This window comes from Seriola lalandi, unplaced genomic scaffold (assembly GCF_002814215.2).
Source record: "Seriola lalandi dorsalis isolate HSWRI2012SDOR001 ecotype SW California unplaced genomic scaffold, Sedor1 jcf7180002052955, whole genome shotgun sequence".
In the NCBI taxonomy this organism is placed as follows: Eukaryota; Metazoa; Chordata; class Actinopteri; order Carangiformes; family Carangidae; genus Seriola; species Seriola lalandi.
The window spans coordinates 1-17757 of NW_019523508.1; the positions used below are offsets into that span (position 1 = coordinate 1).

A 17757-nucleotide genomic window follows, 5' to 3' on the forward strand; every position below is an offset into this window, starting at 1 on the left:
TTATGACTTTTTATGCCTTACTATACTGTGTTGTTTTTATGACTTTTTATGCCTTACTATACTATGATGTTTTCATGTCTTATTATACTATGCTATTTTTTTGACTTTTTATGCCTTACTATACTATGACGTTTTTATGACTTTTCATGCCTTACTATACTATGTCGTTTTTATTACTTTTAATGCCTTATTATACTATGATGTTTTTATGCCTTAATATACTACGTTGTTTTTATTACTTTTAAAGCCTTATTATACTATGATGTTTTTATTCCTTACTATACTATGTCGTTTTTATGACTTTTTATGCCTTACTATACTATGACGTTTTCATGACTTTTTATGCCTTACTATACTATGACGTTTTTATGACTTTTCATGACTTACTATACAATGTCGTTTTTACAACTTTTTATGCCTTACTATACTATGTTGTTTTTATGACTTTTCATGCCTTACTATACTATGACATTTTTATGACTTTTTATGCCTTACTATACTATATCGTCTTAATGCATTACTATACTATGACGTTTTTATGACTTTTTATGCCTAACTATACGATGATGTTTTTATGCCTTACTATACTATGACATTTTTATGACTTTTTATGCCTTACTATACTATGTCGTTTTTATGACTTTTCATGCCTTACTATACAATGTCGTTTGTATGACTTTTAATGCCTACTATACTATGATGTTTTTATGCCTTAGTATACTATGATGTTTTTACAACTTTTTATGCCTTACTATACCGTATCGTCTCAATGCCTTACTATACTATGTCGTTTTTATGACTTTTTATGACTTACTATACTATGACGTTTTTATGACTTACTATACTAACTATACTATGACTTTTTATGCCTTACTATACTATGTTGTTTTTATGACTTTTTATGCCTTACTATACTATGACATTTTTATGACTTTTAATGCCTTACTATACTATATCGTCATAATGCATTATCATACTATGACGTTTTTATGACTTTTTATGCCTAACTATACGATGTCGTTCTCATGACTTTTTTGCCTTACTATACTATGACGTTTTTATGACTTTTTATGCCTTACTATACTATGTCGTTTTTATGACTTTTCATGCCTTACTATACTTATGACTTTTTATGCCTTACTATACTGTGTTGTTTTTATGACTTTTTATGCCTTACTATACTATGACGTTTTCATGACTTTTAATGCTATTATATTGACTTTTTATGCCTTACTATACTATGACGTTTTTACAACTTTTCATGCCTTACTATACTATGTCGTTTGTATTACTTTTAATGCCTTATTATACTATGATGTTTTTATGCCTTAATATACTACGTCGTTTTTATTACTTTTAAAGCCTTATTAGACTATGATGTTTTTATGCCTTACTATACTATGTCGTTTTTATGACTTTTTATGCATTACTATACTATGACGTTTTCATGCCTTTTTATGCCTTACTATACTATCACGTTTTTATGACTTTTTATGACTTACTATACTACGTCGTTTTTATGACTTTTTATGCCTTACTATACTGTCCCTTTTTTTGACTTTTTATGCATTTATTATAGTATGTCGTTTGTTTTCATTTTTATGCCTTAATTTACTTTTCTCTTTTTCATGCCTTACTATACTATGTCGTTTTTATGACTTTTTATGCATTACTATACTGTGACATTTTTATGACTTTTTAGGCCTTACTATACTATGTCATTTGTATGACTTTTAATGCCTTACTATACTATGAGGTTTTTATGCCTTAGTACACTGTGATGTTTTTACAACTTTTTATGCCTTACTATACTGTATCGTCTCAATGCCTTACTATACTATGTCGTTTTTATGACTTTTTATGCCTTACTATACTATGACGTTTTTATGACTTTTTATGCCTTACTATACTATGACGTTTTTATGACTTTTTATGCCTTACTATACTATGTCGTTTTTATTACTTTTAATGCCTTATTATACTATGATGTTTTTATGCCTTACTATACTATGTTGTTTTTATGACTTTTTATGCCTTATTATACTACGTCGTTTTTATGACTTTTTATGCCTTATTATACTGTCCCTTTTTTTGACTTTTTATGCATTTATTATAGTATGTCGTTTGTTTTAATTTTTATGCCTTAATTTACTTTTCTCTTTTTCATGCCTTAATATAATGCCGTTTTTTATGAATTTTTATTCCTCTTTGTAACTATACCCTCACGTTTGTTTGTGCCTTACTACACTATGACGTTTTTATGCCTTACTACTCGATGATTTACTTATGGGGCATCTTGGTAGAGCAGTGGTTAGAATTGTTACCTCACACTGAGAAGGTTCTGGGTTTCAGATGGTTTATCTGTCTGAACATCACCTCCGAGAAATTGTAATGAGCATTTTTCACCATTTCCTAAAACTTTATAGACCAAACACTTGACAAATTAATAATACTTTAAAAATACAATAAAAATAAGCATTAGTTGTTAAAAAGGAATTACACAACAAATCCTCTGCAGTTCAAATGATGATGTTTATTTTGTCAGTGCATAACAAGTAATAAAAAAAACACAGCAACAGTATGAAACTTAAAATGACAGTATTTTAGTTCAACACTGAAACCATCGCTAAATTACACGCTTGTTCCAACCCAGACCACATCACCAAACTCTCACCCTCCAGTAGCTAACACAGTAGCCATGAATGATCAATGTGTCACATTACATACACAGTTCACCTGTACAGCCGTTTTATTAAAGCTTCAAGCAATGTAAACTACTTCATATTCTCCTTTCAGAAAAGTGCTCTGACTGTAAAGTATGGGGTGGACAAGTGCAAGAACGGAGGAAGTGAGTAAAAATTATATGTATACAAGACATTGCTAAGGGATGTGAGGTGTTTGAGGTCTGAACCACTGATAAAATTATGTGATGGGGATGTAAGTCACAGCCATACCAAAAGTTGAAAAGTGCTCACAAAAATACTCAGTCAGACTTATCAAGGTCTTCTGAGTGTAAATGTCCTTCAATACTGGCAGATGGGTTAAAAATGAAAAGCTTGGTTGTAGTTGCACTCACAGTGTGTTACATAACAATCTTTAAGCTTGAAATAAATTAAAAATGTAGAAAACAGAATCTGTCAATTTTCAGACTCAGACCAGATTCCCTGAACACACAGAGCGCAGGGCTAAAACCTTAGTCTAAACCTTTAGCCATTAACAAAATACTAAAAAGCCTGGTTCAGGCCAGCAGGAGTATACATCTTTGTTAAAGCAGAGAACTAGTGATGCAGACTCACGGCTACTACCACTGAAACGTGAATAACACATTAAGTTAAACTACAGAGAGTCAATAACTCGTTCTCTTGAGCCAGGCGTGAGGACTTTTGTGGCCAGCCTTCACTATAAATTCTATTTGAGCCTCCACGAGGAGAGAGGTAGGGAGTACAAATACTGCACAACCATATACTGTTGCTTAAACACAGTTAGGGTGTGCAGGGTAAATTAGGGGCCGATAGATAAAATATATCATCTTACAATTCACAAATCACATGAAGATTTAAGTCATTTGTCAACATTACAAAATCAATTTAGGCACTGAGTCCTGAAAGATGATGTGATTAGCATCAATGTCTCCATCGTTCATATTCATAAAGCCCAATGTGATATCATTGGTCCATGTTTGGGATCAAGGGCGTGCGCTCTGGTAAGCAGACGGCATCACAGATGACCAGCCATTACACCGCCATCTTCTCTTGGTCGGGGTTGAATCCTGTAGAGTTGGGCGGTGTATGGTGGAGCTTCAGGGAGGGGAGCACTTCCCCTGAGGAATCGGCCAATAGCCAGATGATGTTCCACAGGGACTCGCCCTCTTGCTCTCACTCACTGGCCTTCTTTAGGACAGACGGAGTAGAGTCTGTGAAGGTCCTGAAAGTAACAAGCAAAATGACAATGACAGTGTGGTTGTATTTACGCTGTCTTCGTGTTAATTGGCCTTACCATAGTATGACCTTTTACTATACAATGACTTTTTTATGACTAACTATACTATGACGTTTTTTATGACTTACTATGTTTCAGTTATTTCAGGTGTTGCGTTTACCTGATGGAGTGGACAGGCCAGGTTGACTGCACCGGCGTGGGCACTGCAGAGCTGGGGCTCATTAACATGGCACTGTAGATGTTGGCTGCAACCACCAGGATGCAAAGGAGGATGGGCCCAATGATGGCACCCTCCAGTCCCAGATAGTACGCTCCACCTGCCACTGCTAGACCTGTTAGATAGGGGTGTCCACCACTGAGACACAGACACAAGAAATGGTGTTAATACTAAGGCATAGTTACAGGACTACATTTTGGCTCATTAAAGGATGGCTTCAGAGTTTTTCATATCTATCTGAATACAATAATCACACACTGTTTGTAGATTAAGAAAGTTATAGGTCTCTGTAGTCATTCTTTCCTTCATAGCAGTCTACACTCTAAGAAATGTGCTGTGGAATCCACAATCCTAGTTCTGTGCAGAAAAACCTAAAGGTCAACCGTAGCTAATATGAGGCTTCAGCAGTCTGAGTTTGCCAAATCAGGTGGGTAGTATTAAATTCTCTCTGTGTTTCCTTGCTGAGGCACAGCAGAGGGAAACATCCTAGTAATTTAATTGCTGGGAAAAACACCAGCAACAGTCACTGCCAAGACCTCATAGCAGCTTCAGCTGAACTTTAGTATACATTTTTACACAGAACATCCCCATTTCTTTCAATGTAGACACACTACAAAGGAATCACCAATGGCCAGTATGTACAGAAGGAATAAAACATGTGAGTATTGTATTACTATGAATTGTGTACATTTAACACTGTGTACATAACCGTTTTTAAACTTCATTACATTGAATAACTACAATAAAATATGAAGGTGAGACTGTTGCAGGAGTGACTGTTTGGACAGCTTTCTGGTCATTCTCATTCTTGATTTTACTACTCAACAATGCATGTTCTTCCTGTGCCTGTGTAGGTTCTCTAAGTGTACTCTGGCTTCCTCCTGCAGTCCAAAGACATGCACATTAGGTTAATTGGCAACTCTGTTTTTTTAAAACTTACTATACTAAGACTTTTTTACGCCTTACTATACAATTACTTTTTTATGACTTACTATACTATGATGTTTTTATGCCTTAGTATACTATGACTTATGTCATATATGTCCCTATACCAAGAGTGATATTACCATATTTGTCACCTATAAGAGGATATATTATTATGACATATATGCATCCTCTGGATACATAAAGATATAAGTTTATAACTATGATTTTACTTCATATATACATATATTTCATATATGGAAATTCAAATTATGTACATATATTACATTTGCGTATGGGAATGCCTGAATGTAAATTCAGATCTTACATGTTAAAAAACTGTTTGGTTGAGAGCATTAAAAAGCCAGTCTCTTTGTTTGGAGCGGTGGCTGTGTTGTTGCATCCCTATCAATGTTGAGACCAAACCTACGCCCTTGTGTCACACACATACCTACCCAGAGATATCAGAGTAGATCGCTGTATCTACAAAATATGTCGGAAGCAGATGGCAGATCAGCAGCAGCATGGCTTTGACGCCTTCGCCCTGTGCCAACCACAGGTCACACACTGCCGGCACCGCTGCCCAGTAGGTCCCCAGGAACGGTACCGCACCCAGGATGGCAGCCAGAGCTTCAGGCCAGGAGAGAGGGATTCAGAGAGTGAGAAAATACTGAGTGTGGTTTGGCAGGTGCACATATAGTGCCAGCACAATCTGCTGTGGACACACTGACTCACCAGAAGGAATGAAAACGATGTTGATGCCAAAGATGGTGTGAGTGAGCCAAGTGTAGAGGCCGTAGAAGCCGGCCATTTTCAGAGAGGCGTCAAACACTCCTCTTCAATACAAACACACAGACAAGGTCAAAAATAATCTCCTTGAGATATATTTATAGATTTTGCCACCACAAATATGATGATTTTGTGCATGTGACTACCTGATGGCCTCTTCTACAGACTGGCCTATGATATTGGAGGAGGGCCCTGGCTGGGAGAGAGGGGTCAGGCTGATCACCCATTTGACAGGTTTGTAATATTCACCACTGGAGCTCAGCAGGTAGAAGAGAGTGGTCAGGAAAATCACCTGCATACACACAGGAAATAGCACAAATATGATTGTTAGAATAGGCATGTAAAAAGAAATGAGAATAAAATTAATGAAATTATATTAAATCAATTAAATTCAATTCCATATATTTTACAAAATGAATCAAAATAAATGAAATAAAACTAAATTTGATTTACTAAAATCCAGTCGACTGAAATAAAATTGAAAAATTAAACTTACTCAATTCAATGAAATAGAAGGTCAAAGAGTTAAAGAGGTTAACTTAAAGAGGGAAGTCAATATAACTATATATAACACTATAATTTAACCTACTCAACTTCTTTGAATTCAAGAAGGCATCAGTTGTAACGACTGCACTTGCTACCCTACTGCATTACAAAAGCGTAAAAGGTACAACAAATATTGACCTTTAGAAGACTTATTTTACTCTGAGAGCAAACCAGTTGACCTCCAGCTGGAACTGCAGGTTTTGCTGGTTTCAATGCACCAGGTAAACAAGGGTGATGCATGTCAGCAAGGAGATTTTCCCTAATGTTGCCAATACACCAAACAAAACTAAACTAAACCATCCCATATAATTTTGAGCTAGATGGTTTATAGCAGTCAATGTTTCATACCAGACTCAGAGCAAAGTTGAGTAAAGCCGTGCCGCTGTGGAACAAGACAGTGAAGAGGGTGGTTGTGGTGGAGATGAGGAGGCCAACATTCCTACTCATTACCACCCACAGAGACTCCAGGATCTACAAAAACAAGGCAACAGTAAACATGTCATCCACAGGAAAACTGTGCATCCCTTTGTGGCAGAGAGCTATAAATGTGTCAGTGATTTGCATGACCTGCAGTTGTTATAACACCCATTAGAGGCTAATTGAGTCAGACATACAGTACAGTGTTCCAAAATCGTTTTATTAAAATTCACTCACTGATTCTCTGAAATATAATTTTTGATACCAAGAAAACAAAAAATGTAGCACCTGATCACCCAAACCCAACCCCCACCGCCATGGGCTTTAGCCAAATTATTTTCAAATGTCTATAACATTGCATTTGATGATGGACTGACAGATCTATGAAAATAAAATATATGTAAATCCTCTGCCTCATACAGAAGACGGTGTAAAAACACATCCGTACTTACAGACAGCAGAGTTTCAATATTTTCCTGTAGAAATGAGGCGATGTCCTTCCAGTCCAGGATGTCCACTAACCAGCTGTTCTGTCTCTGAGCCATTATCTTCTGACCCCGGTGCCGTCCAGAGTGGGTCACGTTCTGGAAAATGCATGGAATATTTTATGACTTGTGCCACTGTAAACATTTTTCCTTAACATCAAGAAGGATGGGCCTGAACTCCACTGTTCTTATACTACCTTCACAAACCAGGAGTGGTACAGTCGGTCCCAAAGCTCCAAAACTTGTTTCTCAATCACTGCTGTGTGGTTCACCTTGTCTCCTAACATCTTATGAAGCTGCACACAGGGAAAGAGATACATGCTACATAACTTGCTGTCAAACTATTTAAACTGTTTACATTTTCATCAGGCTCAACCTCTGTCATTATTCCTACCTTTTGTGTTATCCATTCTCTCCCATGTTGATAAACATTCGTAGCAGCTGAATTGAGAGCCCTCTGGACCACGCGAGCCTCTGGAAGCCAACTAGGAGGACAGCGTCAGAAATAAGACAGTGTCAGAAATAAAGGAAGGTGTCCATCAAGTAAGAAATCACAACTCCAAATGTAAAAGAAACAAATTTGAGGAAAAAAAGATGAAACTGTCATACTTTGCCCATTCTGGATGATTAGACACAGTCTCATTGATGAGGTTACTGGTTACCTCAATGATGTGAACACTTTCATGATGGACCTAGAAAGATAAAAGTTACTTTGTTGTCCAAGACCACGTCAGTACCAGCCCAAGTGCAGTGAGGTCATTCAGCAGAACAAAAACAGTACCATAGCAGTCAGCAGCAGCGCCATGAGGAGGGTCCCTGTGACCAGGAGGAAGATGATAAAGATGCTGATGATTTTATCCAGAGATCGCTCCAACCACACGATCATCTGCACAGACAGCGAGGAGAAGACACAGACACAAAGAAATAGGGGAAAGAGGGGAGAGCAGAGAGGTAGAATAGACACAAAGTCAGTGCTGTTCTGAAGGGGTTGAAAACATACAGTGATCAGACACATGGAGAAACCTGTGTCCTTCCAATGTGAAGAGGCCATTTTGGATCTACAAGCTGCCCCCTTGGGCCCTGAGGACAAGGTAGTTGACTGAGTGAACCAACAGCCAGGACATCTGCACACATACATGCAAGTGCAAGCAACTGAGTGAAACACTCAGGCTGTGTGCTGCTGTATTCGTGACTTATCTGTCGGTATCTTTTATTATGGAAGTATTGTGAGGCTGCCCCAGTCTCAAGTGTACATTCTGTCGTAAGGTGGTGCAATTCTTAACTCAGGTTTCTCAATGCTCCAAAACTGTATCAACAGCCAGTTTATAACAGATTTAGTCTCCATCTGTATGTGTTTGTGCCCATGTGTTAAAATCAAGTTACTGGAGTTCATGGCGAGTTACTGGAAGAGGCTCTGTTAGTGGCATAAGGACGTGCCCTAATGTTTTGTCATTACACTGACGGCGATGTGATATGGAAGTCAGTTAAGGTTTCACTCCATTTCAGCTACACACTGCAATAAAATCCTGAAACTCAGAATAATCTGTCATCTTGTAGGGGTTTTTTTTGTTCCATCAATAAGGACGTACACTTATCTTAAAGAGAGTTATACCTGGCAGGCTGAATGAAGTGTATTAAATCCAGTAAAAACAAAAAAATGGAAACACCACATCAAAGCAAACTATATTTTGAAAAAAAAAAAAATAAGTAAATTACAAAATAAGCAAATTAGTATGTTGGGTACCAATCAGAAATAAGGGGTCTAGTTTAGAAGAGTTGTGGCGATCACCACCGCTGAATGCAACATGAGATCACTAATAAATGTCCAAATAGGCCACACACCCAATGCATTACTTACAAACACTGTATTTTATTCATACTGCAAGGGGAAAACCTTCAAAATCACGAGGAAGTACAAAAATCATGTGACAAACTATGTAATCAGAACTCTCTGAATTGGATCAATGCCACCATCACACTGTCTCAACAAAAACCACGACAAAAGCTTCATAACCCTAACCCTTTGAAAAGCAAAATATATATAATGCACATATAATATAATAATAAATGTCCTTGTGATAACCAAATATCAATAAAACCACAAAAAAAAGCCACCTTTTAAAATTTTCCTTTTCATTTCATGCTTTAAGGAAGCCAGAGGACACCATTAATGCAACTCTGCTTCTGGCTATTTTAACATTGTGATGAACCCACCACAGTCATCTAGTTCAAGTGATAAGGTCAACTGCCTGCAATAACTGCACTGCTGAAACAGCTATGTAATGCTATGAGGAACTTTTAGACTACTATTCAAGATGGGTTTCAATGTCCACCGTGCCCATGCCCAGATCTAAACTATACTGAACCTTTTAAGCCTAAGGCTGGTATTACTGTATATAACTCTTACTGTCAACAAATACACTGCAAAGACCAAAACCAACAATGTGTTAGGCCATCTCTTAATACTTCCCAATGTCATTATTCCAGTGACTCTCAACCCCGAAGATCCATAACTGAAGATATAAATCTTAAAAAACAGGACAGTTATGTACTAAAACAGCTCGCCACCATAGTTTATAGCAAACCTGACACAAACAGGAGTAGACATAGATTAATACACATTTGGTTTCTTAGTGAGTGGTTATGCTAACAGGACGACTCAAAATAAACTACAGTGCCTGTGTTCATGATAATGAAGGAACATGTCACCTTATGCCATGTTATGGCTCACTAATGTCTTTTTACCAGTTTTTGGACAACAATGTCAGGCTTTGGCTACACAGATCAGATCATTGATGGTTTTGGTCTATTCATGGGATTTGTTAATACTAAGAAAAACATAGAACATTTCTGCCTTATCATTTAAGCAAAGTTGATGCTAAAGCACATCCTTTTGTCCTGGAAAACTGGAGCTTCTTGTGTAAACATCTAATATCCTACTACAGACAGTTCAGGATGTCAGATGTCATGACCACAAAGAGAAGTGAAGCTCTTCTAAAGGATAAAACATTTTTTTAGTTTTGACACTCACAGACTGTTTGGTGTTTCCATTGTTTTGTCCATGCCCAGCACCTTCCCACCCATAAAAGCTCCCGAGATGTGATCACATCTCTCCAAGGGTTCTTTCTGGGAGACCATGGGCAGTGTTTCTCTTTCTACATCTCCATTAAAAACTTAAAATCAGGCTTTTTCATCTGCACTTTTCAGAAACACTGCCCTTGGCTCTCCTCTGCTCTGCTCCGTCTATACCAGCCTCCTCTCCATGCAGCTCAGACACTATCAAGCCAAACCTGCCAGTTAAGTAAAAGCAGGGAAGGTACAGACGGGGCTGAGGGACCAAGGAGTCCCCCCTTCCCCCGACTGTAGCTTCCTGTAAAAATAAAAGCAAGCAGCGGGAAAGCAGCGAGAGGACAGACATATAGACAGGATGAGAGGGTGATGAGTGATCAAGTGGATGGGTAAAGCGCCAGTCCAAGCTACTACATGGTGTGCTCACGCTTTCACACACACCCACACATGTACCCAGGTGATTTTTTTCTCCTTGACTCTCACGTTCTCTCATATACAGACACTCTTTCTGTCAGTCTCTCTTTCTCTCAGCACTCTGCTCCTCCAAATCATTACCTGCTTGTTAAGCCAATGCCAGAGCTTGGGAGGAGACAAGAGACATTGGGAAGATTATTATTGGAAAAAGATCTGTGCAGCAGTCATCACATGTACCCGTGCGACAAGAACACAACTTCTGTTTGGGTAGAGGCAGTGAGGGATCAGAGAGTGACAGGCAGGATTGAACTACTGACCATACAGGGAGTGTGGGATGCAAATCACTGATTACAAACACAACCACATCCCAAATCCTTCAGAACAAAGACATATTTTAGTGTGAAAGGTGTCAGCAATGAGGTCACTGATGCCATTATATAAAACCTTAGAAATGTAATTTATGTAACACCATCACTCATTCTAACACACACCTCTAGTTAGGCCCAGAGTTGCTGGTATCAAAAATTTCTATTCAACACTTTTTAAAGTCTTTTTAAAGCAATACTATTTGATTTTTGACTGTAAGGGCAACAATACAACAGTGACATATCACCTTACAAATGTATTATGGTGCTAGCAGACAATTTCCAACCATTATCACTCATTCATTCTCTCGCTGCTAAATGCTCCACTATGTTCACCAGCTAGTCGCAAACTGGTTGTTTATGCAGTTTGATGCTGAGTAGCATATGTTTATCAGAGCTTAATCTGTGAAAACAGCTGCCTGCTGCTGTTGCTGCTGCTGCTGCTGCTGCTGCTGCTGTTGCTGGAAACAACGCTGAGGAGAGTCTGTGAAACTGAGCCATAACAACAAAGTCGAGGACCTGAAATCCAAAACGAAAGATGCCAAAACACTCCATAGAGCTGAGGGGAACCGCAGTGTGTAGGATCCCTTTTTATCATATCTTACTAGAAGCAAATTTATTAATTTAATATCCATAAAGACAGATTTTAAGTGTGATTTACAACATAAGGATCAATTTTTGCTGAATTATTTCAATATTTTTTACAGAATCCTTATTGACCCGTTGATATCCTGTTTATGTCACTGATAGTCACTGACAGTCTTCAATGTGGACACTGTAACAGAAAACCGCAGTGTGCCTGGATGAGGATGTATGAAATAAGGACCACAGCAGCACCTGTAGATCAGTCAGAGGTGTTACCTTGGTGTCAGTGCGAAGCAGGAACTGAGCCAGGCCTTTGATTGGTCCAGGCAGCAGGGCCTCCTCTCGCTCTCGTCCGAACTTCTCCAGCCCCATCCACCACGAGGTAAGAGTCCGCTCAGCAAAGCTCTTCAGGCCAAAGTGGACCATCAGCTTCTTCAGCACCCACACTGAAGTATCAATGCAACATGGGCCTCAGTAGAATATACGAAGAAGCACATCAAAGGGTTTATGCATTCATATGTTTGCAAATGTGTGTTACCAGCCACAGGGATAGGCAGCAGCTGTAGGATCCAGAGGTTGAGCCAGACCTGAACCAGAACTATGGCCCAGACCAGTAGAATAAAGTAGATATCACTGGCTCTGTGGGAGCTTTTCTCTTTCTGGAAGAGGCCAGCTGGTAATGATCGAGAGCCCCGAGGGAACCCAGGGGTGGCAGGAATGGGGCCCACAGACTGAACACCATCTTGGGAGAGATGAGAGGGATTTGGCAGATGAAGCATGTAAGAGGAAGAGAAAGAAAGGAAAAGAAATTAGTTATCTATAACAAGTGCTAACCACCATGGCTGAATGGTGAAACTAAAGCAGAAGTGTCTTAAGCCACATTTCCTCAAATTGGTGCTAGAAGCATGTTGACAGTGGAGAACAGAAATTAAATTTCTCTATTAAAATGCACAGTGAATATATTTTTACACAATCAGATAGGGGCTTTATAATCAATAGTTAGTTCTTCTTATGAAAATCTCTATGGTGACGTTCAGGTTAATCTCCATTAAAGAGATATAAACACTTATGGAACAGTATGTTTTAGGGGCCTGTTTGCTTGACCAGTCATTGTGGTTATTGATTGGTTATCACAAATCACTTCCGCCGAGCCTTCCGCCACACTCTCACTCCATATTAGTCTGTCGCCTAAGAGTTGCACCTGTAATAAAAGCTTCTGTAATGCACTGAGTTGAATAAACGTAAGCTATCTTACCTGTGGTAGAGTTTTCACTGGGCTCAGTTTTCAGCTGAAGGTTGCTACAGGAGATTGCCATGTAAATAGTATTAGCAGCGAATGACAACACCTGCCCTGACAGCTCTCCTGGGGAAATGAGGAGAAACAGAAAACAACAGTAACTTACAAAGGCAGAGGGTGTAAAGAGCATAAAGTAACACTCTTTGTGCGTGTTGCCCATGTGATCTCATGTTCCTAACAAGTCCAGTGTTTCAGAGACAAACTGTCGACCTAAGGTCACTTGTGTTTTAGGGAAAAAGTGGGCAAGGAAAAGTTATAACTGAATCTAGGTGCTGGTTGAGGTTGAGGGCCAGGCTTAACAAATTATAAAAATTGTCAACACAGGAGGTTTACTTTTCCACTGTTAAATTAAAAGGATGATAGCTGAATAGCCTATGGTAGTTTAGCAGTTATTTTATAGGTTGTTTATCAGCTTATTTGGCATTTGACCCACTTGAATTTTAAAGAAAAACCTCAAATATTTTAGGAGATTCAAGAAACTTTCATATCTGTAGGATAAATATGAAAATACAGCAGACTTTAGCCTAGCTTAGCATAACGGCTAAAAAGAGGGGGCAACAGCGAGCCTGACTCTATCCAAATGTAAATAAATCTACCTACCAGCACTTGTAAAGCTCACAAATAAACACATTATATCGCTATTGTTTATTCCATATTAAAAATATTTACCTGTACCCTTTTTTACCATATGTATGAGTGCCCAGTTGATACGGCGCAAAGGCTTCTTACTGTGGGAAAATGTGAATGTGTGTGTGTCCAGAAATCTTCACCTCTTCCAGAGACAGGTGGTTTCTCTTGGGAGCCGACGATGAGGAGTATAACCACAACCACAAATATGGGCACTCTCCATGAGCCGGTCAGAGACACTAAAAACAGGCACAGAAATCAGGTTGATATCTATGTATCTCCTCTCTTCTTGCTCTTAAACTGCATGTTGTGTTGTTGACTTTACTGGTTATTATCTTGGTGGAATTGTTGGCACTACTTTGTCCTGCTGGACCTGAGATAAGATAAAATAATTTTGACCAGTTGTCTGACAACATTATTATTATAAAAAGGCACATGCCAAAAAGAGAACATTTTTCTAAAATTTTCCAACAACCCCCTGCTGCTTATTCTTGTCTTGAGCAGAACTTCTTTTTAATAGCTGTCAGCAACTTTTAACATTTCACGCCTAAAGGTCAATTTCTTTTCAGCGCCACTTGTGTGTGCTAAAAATACCTCTAAGACTTCTTCATCTTACTATGTAACTCTGCAAGTGCTCCGTCTAATGGACTTGTGGACCTGTGGAGACAGCTCTCTTTATCTCACCTAGAAAAAAAACCTTGCCAGGGGGCAAAGAGGGAATTTGCATAGAAGTATGAAATGACAACCAACACGTCTGAGCAGGCTCTCCACACATCCTCTCATCGCCCCACTCACCAATATAGAAGAGCAGGGCGGCCCAGACAGGAAGAGCCAGAGCCTTCAGGTAGCGCTCGGTTTGGGGACTCCACTTGAAACAAACTGCCAACAAGTAGCCAAACACCACAGTGCACACCTGAGGGGAAACAAAAGATTTAAAAAAACACTGCTGTCCAAATCAATGACTCCAGGCGACTTTTAATCAGAAGCTAAGACTCTGAGTTATTGTGGGTTTTGCTTTTCACATTTCAAAAAGAGCTGAAACAATGAGTTGATTATTATAAACTAATGAATACTTAGTGTCAATTGGCAACTATTTTGATGGTCAATTAATTTTTTAAGTATTTTTTTCTGCAAACGATCCCCAATTACAGCTTCTCACATGTGAGGGCAGAGCATTTTTCTTTGTTTTAAGTTACTGTAAATCTTTGAAGATGGCCCAAACACAAATTGCTTGTTTTGTCTAAGCAATCTGAAAATGGCACCTAGGACTTTCAGAAACTGTGACAGACATTTTTAACTATTTTCTGGCATTCTGATAATAAAAATTGTTAGTTGCACCCCAAATTTAAAGCGTTTTGTCAAAAATAATGTGTAAGAGCAGCTTATTGCACTGGAGATTTGTTTAATATAAATGTGATTTTGCATCATAGATTATCAGAATATTGTTCTTGTTATCCTGCGATATTGCTTCCAAATGTACCAGCTTTTCCCTAAATCATTGCACATTTCAAAAACATAAGTGATCAAACTGTACTTTCTGGTCTTTCCAGAAAAACATGAAATGTGATGCTCCGGTCTGTAATCAGCTAGTAACAGATGTCTTGGCCAGTTCCACTCCACACAAAGACATATTTCAATGTAATTTAACATAGTGTCCTCCTTCCTATTTATAAACAAGGGCCCTGTGTCAGTCTACCTCTGGTTTAAGAGAAAGAACGGGCTGTCTGAGGAGGAACATTTAATGTGATTTGTATCTAGTCAAAGCGAGGCCAGCTAAGGGCCCTGCAGCTGTTCTGGAATAATAAGGTATTGATTGATCAAACACTGGAATTGCAGGAAATTAGATCAGATGCCATACAAATTTAGGCATGTATTCCAAGAAATCAACTTTCTGCTTTGAGGTTAATTGAATAAGCCCTTAGATGTTCAAGGAAATAAGATACAATTTGCAGCTCTAAGTCAGCCTGCAACGCTTTTAATCCAGTACTATTGTTTATTGGCTATCATTTACTGTTTATGGGGTTGTATTGTGATGATTTGATGATATTATGTCATACTTAGACAAGGTTTTATTGTCAATATTAATGATTCTGAGCAAGAAAATTTAAGTGTTTATGTTGAGAGCCAAATAACAATTATTTTTACTGGCTGGACCGCAACAGCGAGGCCAGCCCCAAAATCACACACACAATATACTATATTGTATTACTAATTTTACCAAATTAGAAATACAGTATTACTAATTTTACCAAATACCACAGGAATGAGGATAAGACAAGTATAGCAGCAGCAACCTTGAACCAAGTAAAGCTACCCATAATCCAAAGCAGCAAAGGTATAAGAGCCCCAGAGGAACTAAGGTTTAAACCATTCAACTAAGTTGTTTAGGGACCACATTTACTGAAAGCTAAGGGCCTGGGGCCAAACATTTCCCTGAGCTATTTTCATTATGTACACTTGAAACAACATGGCACCACATTTTCAAAACTGTTATTTTGCCATATTGCATTTGATTTTCTGTTCAGCATAAACTGTGATATTAAAAGAAGTAAACACATAGTTTTCTACAACATTTAATGTCAGCTGTCTGGCATATAATTTGATTAATTCTGCCATCTCTTACAAAGCTACATTACAGCATTTTTTAAATGACAAAAAGAGACAACAGAAGAGATGAACTGAACTTGCCTGAGCATTTGATGCCAGACAACTAGGGATAGGCAGCTTTGGGTAATGTATCATTAAGCAAATTTCAACAGCATTGTTTTGAACAAATCACTATTATAGAATGACTTTATAATGATGGAAATGTAAAACAAATGTAATACACAATGATTTGCTACAGGGCTTTTTCTGGGACAGTATTTCTAAAGTGCAATAGTGTTAGTGAAGCCCCCACTTCACCATGTCACCAGAGCTGACCTCGCCCAACCTGTAGCATCCTCAATGGCTAACACAGAGGACCTTTTGTCACCAAAAGGGAAAGTGTGTGTGTGTGTGTGTGTGTGTGTGTGTGTGTGTGTGTGTGTGTGTGTGTGTGTGTGTGTGTGTGTACCCAGTTGCCACTGTCCATTCACTTACCCACATAGCGTGGAAACAGTCCAGCGCGGCCCCGATGATTCCACAGGCGTGCCCGAGGATCACCTGCATGCCGGTGATGCTCCAGGAAAGGTAGAGGAAGTAAACTAGCGGCGCCCCGGCCCCGATCACCAGCAGCACCGTGAGCCTCTCCAGCACCAGCCTGCCCATCGCCTCCACCCCGTAGTTTACGCACCACACCGGGACCAACAGGGTGCCCACTAGGATGGGCGTCCCGGTGTCTTGCAGGCCGGAGAGCCACGAGCGGCCGAGCCGGGCCAGGGAGTACTTGAAGGGGTGGAGGAAGGTGCCGCAGAGTACTGCCCAAAGCAGCGGGCGGAGGAAGGCCTCCAGGATGAAGTAGACCAGCACAGCAGCCCCGCAACAGATAGCCACAAAGATCATCGCCCCCGTGTTGTAGAAGGCCTGTTTGATGTTTTTGTCAAACTTGAGGGAGGAGGGCTGCGTTAGGAGCTGGCTCATCATCCCGACGGCCGGCTGGACACTCTCGGAGAAGGATACAGTGTGAGGGCGCTCAGTGTGAGGGGTCTCCGGCGGAGAGACAGCGGCAGGCTCCGGCGCTGAGTCTTCCTCGTCTGCCATGTTCTACGATTCCGCCTCTGCTGTCTAGCCGGGAGATGTGCCCGCGTGAAGGAGGAAAACATATGACGTAATCCAACCAAACCCCCCAAGGGCACTATGGGCAATGTAGTGTAAATGAAAAACAAGCCACTTCGTTTATTTTATAACACGGTTCCAAAATTGATAACCTACATTAAGCATGTTTATGAGATGTGTCCTATTACCTTTGGTGCAGATATTTGTAACAGATATTTGTTGTTTTTTGTGGTTTTCTATGGGGAATAAGCAAGACATCTTAATTTTTAAACAAGCTACAACACTGAAACAACTGAAACTGGTATCGACAGCGCCACCGTGTGGTTAGCTTACAACTATTGCAAAAATATTTTTGGTTCTTATCTCTGAAGAGATAGCTGAAGCCAC

General features: G+C 39.3%; 1 protein-coding gene across 2 annotated transcripts; it reads right to left on the reverse strand.

The window, feature by feature from the left end:
* Positions 1 to 2513: 2513 nt before the first annotated feature.
* tmem245 (transmembrane protein 245) lies at positions 2514 to 17375 on the reverse strand. Of its 2 annotated transcripts, XM_023400759.2 has the most exons (18): positions 16756 to 17374; positions 14470 to 14587; positions 13818 to 13913; positions 13006 to 13113; positions 12289 to 12492; positions 12027 to 12196; positions 10942 to 10965; positions 8099 to 8203; positions 7927 to 8009; positions 7712 to 7802; positions 7515 to 7613; positions 7285 to 7416; positions 6764 to 6886; positions 6016 to 6161; positions 5816 to 5916; positions 5536 to 5710; positions 4100 to 4294; positions 2514 to 3924 (listed from the first exon to the last, which is right to left on the reverse strand). In XM_023400759.2, the coding sequence occupies exons 1-18, from the start codon at positions 17353 to 17355 to the stop codon at positions 3876 to 3878; spliced, it is 2619 nt and encodes an 872-aa protein (XP_023256527.1). In that variant the 5' UTR covers positions 17356 to 17374; the 3' UTR covers positions 2514 to 3875. The 2 variants fall into 2 exon arrangements, with proteins under 2 accessions (XP_023256527.1, XP_023256528.1); XM_023400760.2 differs by lacking the exon at positions 10942 to 10965 and having other exon boundaries at positions 16756 to 17375.
* Positions 17376 to 17757: the final 382 nt, after the last annotated feature.